Source organism: Anopheles moucheti, chromosome 2, assembly GCF_943734755.1.
Source record: "Anopheles moucheti chromosome 2, idAnoMoucSN_F20_07, whole genome shotgun sequence".
NCBI lineage: Eukaryota > Metazoa > Arthropoda > Insecta > Diptera > Culicidae > Anopheles > Anopheles moucheti.
The window spans coordinates 38,364,793-38,374,654 of record NC_069140.1 but is presented as its reverse complement, the minus strand read 5'-3'; the positions used below and the strand labels follow the sequence as shown (position 1 = coordinate 38,374,654).

Here is a 9,862-nt window from a genome sequence, read left to right as displayed (position 1 = left end):
GTACCTGTACGGTACGGAATGTGGTAGAACACCGGATGGAAAGGCCCTTGTCTGTTGTCCTCAAAGTTCGATCCTTCCTGTCGGGCTAGAGAATGAAACTAATACCACCATCCGGGTGAATGGCGAAGATAGTCGACCAGTGGGAACTGTTGCAGGATCATCTCCAAACGTGTGTGGTTTCCAATCGGAAATGAAACTGACTAACTATACCATCGGCCATCATCCTTGGACTGCACTGCTCCACTACGGAAATCAGGGTAAGGCGTGGCGTGTCCTACCTAGTTCCAAACTTAGTGCTCAAAAATCTCACTTTGCTCATACAGCGCACGACAGCAAGTTCAACTGCAGCGGTACACTTATCGCACCACAGTACGTGCTAACTGCGGCAAGCTGTGTGGATGATGTGGAATCGTGGTCAAGGTATGCTACTAGCTTTGGTGTAGTTTATTTGCAACGTATTCGTAACGCTTCTACATCTATCTTAGCCTAACAGTGCGACTTGGTGAATGGGATCTAGAATCTGCGGTGGATTGTATTATGTCCCCAGACAGTGACGATCTCGTGTGTGCCGAACCACCGTACGATATCGCAGTGACGCAGGTTATGCTGCACGACGCATATACCGGTCGGCGGAATGATATTGCTGTGCTGAAACTCTCCCAACCCATCGCACTAAGCGATTGGATCTTCCCCATCTGTCTACCAGAATCTCCCGTGATTAATGAAGCTGCGACATTCAGCGTTGCCGGCTGGAACCAGAACACGTGCGGTAGGTTGTGCGTTTTGTTTACAGCAAACAAAGCATTGTTCATGGGTGTATTTATTGAAATCATTAGAGACTTCGGGCAGCCGGTACAAGCTTCTCACCAACTCTAGCCCACTGAATCAAACTGGCTGCCAACGGTATGTGCCCTCGGTTGCAGGAACATCGTACAACTTCGTCTGCGTTGATTCCGGCGAGCAATCGATCGGTGATGCTGGAGGTGGATTGGCGGGGATGAAAACGATCAACCGCGATCCGCGACGACCAGTTTACGAGATTGTTGGTGTGCTAAGCTCGCTTTCGAGCTGTGCGAATTTCGATGGTGTTTCGGTTTACACCCGCGTCGGACAGTATGTGGACTGGCTCGAGAGCAAGCTGACGCTATAAATCCGCTTTGCAGTAGTAATACATAAAACAAACAAACGGCAAGCTTCGGAAAATAATGCCGCAGCTTATACGAGTGCTTTGCAGTGAGTAGAAATGGACTCAGAGTAGTATAAGTTGAAGTTGTCATCTATTATTAGTCTAGCGCGTAATAAAATGTGTGCTTTGCTTGAGACACAATCCTACGGTTCGAGATTATCCACGATCCAGTCAATGTACTGGCTGACCCGTGTGTACACTCCCGGCACGCCCTCGAGTCCGCACTTTCGGCCAAAGCTAACCACACCGCCAAGATACAGTACGCCTTCAAAGTTGCGCTGCCCAACGTACATGAGCGGTCCACCGGAATCCCCACGACAGGAATCTTTATTCGCAGTTCCACCTGCGCACACCTGCGTCTGGTCGATATTGGCTCCCGGATACTGCTGTCTGCACTGTTGCTCGGAAACGCCAGAAACTCCAACGAATAGTTTATAGCGACTTTGCAATTCTAAAAAAAAAAAGGTAGATAAACGTATTAGCGCATCACGACGGCGGCGAACTGCATCAATTAATGGGCATAGTTGCGTACCTTCCTCCGTTTGACCCCAACCAGCTACAACGAATCGCATTCCATCGTAAGACTTCATACGCTCTGCGGGTTGTATTGGTAAGCAAATGGGCTGTACGTAATCATTAAACTGTACAATGCGGGCAAGACGTATTTGTGCTATATCGTTCTTTACTGACGACGTACTGACGGAGTATTTGGGATGTACTACCACTTTCTCGATTGCAATATCCTGAACGGGATCGGCACAAACTGTTTCGCCATGGGATATGCCGCAATCCCTATCCGACTCGGTGTCCCACTCACCTAAACGGACGGCCGTCCTGAAAATAATCTGTTCGTCAGAGAGTCGTCGGTGCGTTTTGCTACACGCGCACACTTACAATGTCCAGCTTTGGTGAATATTAATACAGTGTCCCGCAGTCAGTACGTAGCGTTCGTTTATAAGTGCTCCACCACAGTGGAATTTAAGATCACCGTCTAAAATAGGGGACAAAGTATACTGTACACGTATTTCTCGCAGCTTTTTCCAAACTTTGGACACTTACTTCTACGCCGATGCTGGATCCGAGCAGTCCAGGGATATTCATCGATTTGTGCTCGTTCACCCCCGATGATGCGATCCGTATACTGAATGCCACACTCTTCCGGCAGTAGCTTAAGCTTTTCCTCGTACGACAATCTGTTCGCAACGGGTGGACCTACTGATGGTTGTGTTTGCACGGACGGCAAGTTCGTTGTGGCCGGAACGGTAGTTCCGGTAACTTCACAGCACACTAGCACTTTCTTGTCGAGAATCCCGCAACGGCTGGCTTCGAGGTAGCGTACGATGTTCGCCGTCAGAAGCGGTTGATTCAGCAGACGCTGGATCAACGGGCACTGATCCACCCTTACACAAATTCCACCCTTCTGGTCCGGTGTCCGGCACTGGTTCTGATCTGATGGGAAATAGAAAGCGTGCATCAGTCAGCAGCAATTACAGGTTCTAAGCTTCACGTTCCTGTGACAATCCGTCTAAACATAAACACAAACCCAACACTCACACTGAGCCACGCTGGAATGTAGCACGCACATGACGACGATAATTACCCTTACCGCTACCTGCACACAATCACGTACGGAACGCATCTCGTTCGTTTGCTACAGTACACTTCCAGACCGGTACGTTTCAGCACCTGTTCTATCCTACAACTGACCGCCGAACGGAACAGGTAGATCCACTGTGCGTACGGTTCGAGTGCGCAACGGAAACTAACCCTTGGTGAACGCGAGCATAAGCAGGCGGACGATTCGTGTAGCGCCCGCGTTTGTGGTGACGAACCGATGATCGTACGCTAGGTGTTTTGGGGAACTCCTGTAGGTGGTGGAAACGAGTTTTGTATCAATATGTTTTATTTTTTGCAACTGAACTACAAATCTAGCTGCATCCTATGTGATTAAGAATATTAACATGTGGTTGCGATGCTTCATCAAATCTCACAAGAAAATTTATCCAGTGTACAACCGGGGTGGGTTTGCTAGTGGGATTTGAAATAGCGGGTTTCCTTCTTTCAGTAATTCATTTTATGTAGCATTTGTCATTTCGGGAATTTCCCTTTCATTCATTGTGATTGTACGTGACTTGACTGTTTAAGTGGTTGGATGATGAAATGGGTGCTTTTTTTTAGATCGCAAAACCTGTTTTGATGCTAATCGTTTCATTATCTGGCTGTGAAACAATGATTAAAAGCTGACAAATCGTATGGCAAATGCTTTTGATGAACACACACTCTCCATACAGTTTTCCAATTTTTGCTCAATGTTAAATGATATAAACTGCTGGCTTACTTCTGTAATTAGAACCGTTTTTTTAAAACTACCTTCTTTGCCTTTCTACCTTCTTCCTAAGCTATACTGTATCGCGCTCTGCAAAATCATGTAAATTAGTTTCATTGGAACATATTCCCAAAAAATAGATAACTAATGAATTTGCTACATTTGCATAACACATTCGTTATCGGGTTGGATGAAAACGAAACATTATAAATTATAAAAAATGAATAAGAAATTTAGTGGAAATATATTCTATCTCCATTCTATCGCTTACTGGAATGGAATTGATAATTAAACATCTTCTGGAACTTGGTGATGGCAACAGGTATGCGAATACTGAGAAAAAGACAAAACTTGAAGAAGTGAAGAAATTTAAGCATGAAACAAAAAAGGTAGTAATAAGATCACAAGATAAAGATTGAAGTTGATAACGATGATATGCCTAAAATTCATTCAATGAAAAATCTTATTAATCGGGTGTAATAATCGAGTCGATAGCGTAAAACTCACAGATATGCTCTCATTTCCTTAATCGAGGTTTCCTCTCATTTCCTCAATAGGTTTCAAGGTCAAGGTTCCACGACAGATGGAATAACGAACATTGGTTTTTAATGTGATATTTTTTATATTGACCGACCGGCAGATATTACTTGAAGACACTGGTATGCAGAAACAAGTTTTCCATGAAATTTTCACTTGCTCACACAAATTATTTTTCATGCACGGAGAATATAATGGCTCCCAACTATTATGTATCTTATAAAAGATTAAGTTGCTATTAGTTAGTTACCATTATTTATAGACAATGAGGCAATAATCTTGATGAAAAATAAAACTATTTTTCAACGTAACCGGATTCCTGTACATGAGAACCTGATTCTTTAGTGTGAAGATCGTCGGAGCTATTGCTAAAATTAACTTGCTCTCCCGACTATTAGATCAATATATTCTAGCTTTAAAACAAATCATCGGGTGATATTGATGATAATGAACAACACGGTCCAATTCGCTTTGCCGCTATAGATGTATTTCCTTTACAGATGTGGTACAGAAGCTAAGATTCATATTCCGCTATACCATCGTCTCCAACACCCAGTCCATGTATTCGCTCATGCGTGTGTAGACCCCGGGTACACCGTCCGTACCACATTGTTCGAGACCGAAACTCACCACACCGAGAAGGTACCAGTACTTGACCGATGATCGACCATCACCGTATCGCATCAGGGGTCCGCCAGAGTCACCACGGCACGAATCCTTGCCCTTCTCCCCGCCGGCACAAAGCTGGGTGGAAATAATTTCCAACCGTATCGCGCTGAACGCATCGGCACACGCTTCGTTATCAACGATGGGCACACGCAGATGCAACTTTTTCGTGCTCGAAGTACTGTTTTCCGTTTGTCCCCAGCCGGCGACGGTTGCGTACTTGCCGGTCAGATTGGCTTCGCGGCTTTCCTGCGTAACCGGTAAACAGATCGGGCGTATAAAGTCTGTGAATTCGATCGTTTCCGCGAGTTGCAGTAGTGCGATATCGTTGTAATCGGCACCGTTTTGTTTGTAGTATTCCGGGTGTACTACATACGCACTGATCAGTACATCTCGCACCGGGTCTGCACAGTCATCGTTAACACAGTCAATATCAGTTGTTGTATCGTACTCGCCCAGCCGGACCTGATAACTGTGGTATGAAAGAAAGGTGAGTGATTTTGTCGCTCGCCACCATTAAACGGTAGACCTACACGATCCAGCTAGATGGTACGCCTTCAATGCAATGAGCAGCCGTTAGAACGTACTGATTGTGGATAAGCACGCCACCGCAGTGAAATCCGTACCGATTGTTGCCTGCAACCATAATAGCAAATCAGTGTCTAATAAAGCTTTAGACGAACTGCTTCAAGAAAATGACCCCTACCTTTGTAGTACTGAATCCTTGTCAGCCAAGGATAAGCATCTAGTGAGGCCGTCTCACCACCGACGATACGGTCCGACTGCATTTTACCACACTCACCCGGTGGCGGTAGCTCAACCGGTGCGTCAAATCTTCCGGTCAGCTTGCGGACGAGCGGACAGCATACAAGCACCGAACGACCCTGCTGGCCACAGTTCGAATTTCTGACAAAGGTCCGATCCTCCGGAGTCATTTTTTCCTTCAACAGCAGCAGCTTCCGGATGGAGAGGCACGAACGTATCAGCACACATGTGCCCTCCTTACCGTCCGGTGTTTGACATTCATCTTGTAGGTTTACTGCAAAGAGGAAGAATTGAACGATATCTGTTAATGCTCGGAAACAAGAGCCCTTTTGGAGCGGCGCACTAACATGCCACAGATGATCCGATGACGTACAGCAGCACCAGCATGAACCATCCCGTGTGTGGTGACATTGCGTGGCGAGACGGGATTAAAACCTCGAGACGGGACAAGGATGCTGCGCGTTTAAGCGATGAAAACAAACACCGAAACTGCTCGAACGCACTGACGTTCTGTATGTCTGCCACAAGCGCTAGTGCGTTTCGTAAGCCCGTTGGCACGGTTATGTTCAGGTTTCGTTGTACGCGCTATACCGAAAGCTGCCTAACCGGTCCAGTTGTCTCGAGGCACCATATAGGAGCGGTGGGGAAAACCTCGGGAAAATAAGAAGAGACGTAATCTCCTGATACCACACTGCACATCTTCTGATCAGCAGAGGACATCAACGTTAAATGAAACTGTTGGAAGAGAGACAGAGAGCGAGAGAGAAAGAGAGAGAGAGAGAGAGAGAGAGAGAGAGAGAGAGAGAGGGAAAGAGAGAGATTTGGGATTATCATCTCGCGCGGCAAATATGTGATGCTGCAACCAATACTAGTTTACAGGGCTGCGTACGCTATCAGCACCGTGGCAGAGGTCATTATTGAGGTGAAGTTTGGCGATATGTGATTGACTACATCACAGTGGCACACATGAACTTACATCTTATGCTTTGGAAAACCTGTTGTTGTTGTGTTGTTGTGTTGTTGTTCTACGAAAGAACAACTGAGATAGAGGGAAATGTACGTTGTGTGGTACTACTGAAGGTTATCCTGTTTCGTTGTGATTAGATAACCGGAAGCAATCTAACCACTGGTAAACTCGAAATGCATTCCCTTCTCATAACTAAAATTGTCAAGAAAAGGCTTTATTTTTGCAATGCATATTTTAATTCCTACACATACTGATTCTGCCTCATGAATCTCATAATGAATAGATTTTTAGTTGAGTATTAACTTTTTGTTTCTGTTGTTTGAGGGTCAATCAATATTGCTTAGTGCTTCTTGGAATAACATTTCCCCAGTTATTATTGCCGGTACCATGCATATCGGGAACCTTTTTCTAGAATAATCAAGATTAGCATCGATTAGCAAGGAAAGAGTTCAACAAAGGTTGGTAAATCAAACATGGTCTGGGGGAAACTTGGACAATTCAAAAAAACCCACCGCATTTCCTGCAGCAATACAAAGAAACACAGCAGATTCCCGACAGTGTGTGAAACCATAATACAAGCATTGGGCAAATGTAACCGAAGCCGGTTTCCGCGAGTGTTTGCAATTGGGAATTCCCCAATCAGACGGTCGACGCACGATCGTGTCCGAGCTGTGGGCACGCGTCCATCAGTATGCAACACCCGGGAGGAGCGAGCAAACGAGAGAATGGGGATAATGATCCAGAGGAGTATGCTGTCGTTGGCTGCCACGGCCATAATGGTCGATCTGGACCTCGGCAGAACAAGTTTATGCGTACGAACCTCGAGGCTAAGTTTCCAAACCATATGCTGATTAGTGCCCCATACCCTCGAACACGAAAGTTGCTGAAAACAAAAACCTGTTCTGCGCGGGATGAAGATGATCGTTTGATGACAAGGTGTAGCAGCTCCGGCGGTTACGACCGTGTTAATCGAGTACAGCGGGGCAGGTTCACCCGGGAAGGTTATCACCGAGTGTAGGTTTTTTTGGCCGCGCTGCTCGTCTCGGTGGTTGCGTTCGGCGTACGGTGTGCAGTGGAAGCTGTGATGTTGTGCGGAAGCTACACAGAGAACATTGATCGTTGATGGTTGTGGTCGTGCGGTAATGCTGCGATACTGAATACCTTAGAAAATAGACTGATAGTTCTTGCTGATACAGTCCTCCGTCAACGCTGAGGAGCAACGGTTGTGCATCAAGATAGACTCCAGTGTAGCAGAACCGTAAGAATCGTTTCATTTCGAGAATCGAAACGATCGTGCCTGTGTGAGAGCGAATCAAGTGTTCAGGAACACCAGAGCAAATATGACCGGCAAACGTGTGACGGGTTTGCTGATTGTTGGCTTTTTGGCATTGGCTGCGCATAATGTTTCGGCGCTAGGTAAGGCGAAAGTTTGGTGAAGGTGAAAACTTTTTAGAAAAACAAGCCATTTATTCTTCTTCCACCACCAATTCAGAGCTGGGCCAAGACTGTGTGAATCCCGCCGGACAGGCCGGTAAATGTGTGTTGTTTAGAGAGTGTCAACCGCTGATCACCATCTACAACAAACCGGTCAATACGCCGGATGATACGCAATTCCTGACGGAAAGTCGCTGTGGTGTTTTTGAGCGCAAAACCCTGGTGAGTTTCGTATAGCATAAAGGGAGTGAAAACTGTGCGCGCATTGTTGTAACCGCTGCTAACTTAGCAACTCGTTGCAATATTTATTTGTCAAATTAACTTCATAAGTTCAGTGCCGGACAGCTGTCGGTATGGTTTTGGTATTTAACTATGCAATGAGCAGCAGTTTCAGGAACCTGTTTTTTGTGAATGTCAATATGATGTCCGGATAAATGTTTGCGTTTTCTTTTGTTTGTACACAAAAAAATCAGGTATGCTGCGCGGGGGTAAAGAGCTCAGGAAAAACCTCACTGCCCGAGCCACCGAACTGCGGTATCCAGTTGTCGGATCGTGTCATTGGTGGACAGCCCACCAAAATCGATGAGTTCCCGTGGACGGCGCTAATCGAGTATCAGAAACCGGATGGACGGTTCGGTTTCCATTGTGGTGGTTCCATCATCAATGAGCGTTACATCGTTACGGCCGCTCACTGTATTAGTTCGATTCCGCGAAACTGGAAGGTGTAAGTATGAAGCAGCGGATCGCGCGATACGCCGACTCATGCTAATGTATCGTACGTTTGCCACCACAGCCATCGGGTGCGCTTGGGCGAGTGGGATCTAAGCTCTTCCAACGATTGTGAAGATGATTTCTGCTCCATTGCACCGATTGATCTGGACATCGAGAAAATCATTGTACACACTGGTTATGACACACGGGACGAGAGTCACCACAATGATATTGCGCTAATTCGCTTCAATCGCGAGATTCATTATTCCGAGACGGTTCGACCGATTTGTTTGCCACTGTCTAATACCCTTCGTAGCCGTAAACACGCGGGCCTGTCCAGCTTTGCTGCCGGGTGGGGTAAAACTGAAACGGCCACAGCTAGTCAGAAGAAGCTGAAGGTGGAACTCAACGTTGTGGATTTGAAGGATTGTGCACCAGTTTACCAGCGCAGTAGCATCTCTCTAGACTCAACGCAAATGTGTGCCGGTGGAGTACGGCTGAAGGACACGTGCAGCGGTGACTCGGGTGGTCCTCTGATGCGTCAGATCTCCGGATCGTGGTATCTGATCGGTGTGGTCAGCTTTGGGCCAAAGAAATGCGGCACGGCAGGTGTACCGGGTGTGTACACTAATGCTGCAGAATATGTTGATTGGATACGGGACAATATCTATTAGCACAACCAACAATGCTAAATGATACATACAAATCGTGACATGTGGCGCTTCAGTGTACGCGTATGCAAACATGACTAATCTAAAATATACATATGAAATGTTCGATTAAACACCAGTAACACTCATAGTTTTAAGTGTTCCGAGGAGAAACTTCTTAAAAATTGTGAAGAAACGATGACAATTTTGGTAAAACAAATCATCAAAAAATTAGGGGCGTTTGTTGGTAAAGGCGACGGTCTTCACACGACAAGACCGAGGCAAAATCTCATCCGGAACAAACCCCCGTAGCAAGGATGAACTATCCGGCTACGTGGTAAAAATAAACCGATACGCCCTATTCGTTCTAATGAAAAACAAACATCACAAAAAGCGTTTTGAATTGATCGGATGGCCGTATCTGTCGGAAACCCCGAGAGGAAAAAGAAACAACAAGCTGTCAGGGGTCAAGTGCATACAAAACGGGTCCCCTACAAACTGGTTGTTGTTTACAGGTCATCATGCTTAATCACGGCAAATGTGTTGGTAGGGATGCTGTTAACATTTGTACATGTGTCCAATGTTCGGTTTACAACAGTCGTTGTCCAACGGTTGAACGG

General features: G+C 46.0%; 2 protein-coding genes across 2 annotated transcripts; one reads left to right on the top strand and one right to left on the bottom strand.

The window, feature by feature from the left end:
- Positions 1–409: 409 nt before the first annotated feature.
- On the bottom strand, positions 410–6,362 carry LOC128309538 (uncharacterized). Its single transcript, XM_053045959.1, has 10 exons — positions 5,828–6,362; positions 5,422–5,754; positions 5,249–5,351; positions 4,587–5,187; positions 3,784–3,862; positions 2,246–2,635; positions 2,081–2,177; positions 1,719–2,020; positions 1,351–1,637; positions 410–695 (listed from the first exon to the last, which is right to left on the bottom strand). The coding sequence occupies exons 1-10, from the start codon at positions 5,889–5,891 to the stop codon at positions 477–479; spliced, it is 2,475 nt and encodes an 824-aa protein (XP_052901919.1). The 5' UTR covers positions 5,892–6,362; the 3' UTR covers positions 410–476.
- Positions 6,363–7,601: 1,239 nt separating this feature from the next.
- Positions 7,602–9,376, top strand: LOC128298956 (CLIP domain-containing serine protease B4-like). Its single transcript, XM_053034773.1, has 4 exons — positions 7,602–7,863; positions 7,940–8,103; positions 8,355–8,605; positions 8,675–9,376. Exons 1-4 carry the CDS (start codon positions 7,788–7,790, stop codon positions 9,264–9,266), a joined length of 1,083 nt encoding a protein of 360 aa, XP_052890733.1. The 5' UTR covers positions 7,602–7,787; the 3' UTR covers positions 9,267–9,376.
- The last annotated feature ends 486 nt before the right edge of the window (positions 9,377–9,862 follow it).

Coding starts and splice junctions, on each gene's coding strand:
- LOC128298956 (XM_053034773.1), top strand. CDS start 7,788: ATGACCGGCAAACGTGTGACGGGTTTGCTGATTGTTGGCTTTTTGGCA. Junction 7,864..7,939: donor GCATAATGTTTCGGCGCTAG/GTAAGGCGAAAG, acceptor CCACCAATTCAG/AGCTGGGCCAAGACTGTGTG. Junction 8,606..8,674: donor ATTCCGCGAAACTGGAAGGT/GTAAGTATGAAG, acceptor TTGCCACCACAG/CCATCGGGTGCGCTTGGGCG.
- LOC128309538 (XM_053045959.1), bottom strand. CDS start 5,891: ATGTCACCACACACGGGATGGTTCATGCTGGTGCTGCTGTACGTCATC. Junction 5,352..5,421: donor AAGGATTCAGTACTACAAAG/GTAGGGGTCATT, acceptor TTATGGTTGCAG/GCAACAATCGGTACGGATTT. Junction 2,636..3,783: donor TAATTATCAATTCCATTCCA/GTAAGCGATAGA, acceptor ATTTCCCATCAG/ATCAGAACCAGTGCCGGACA.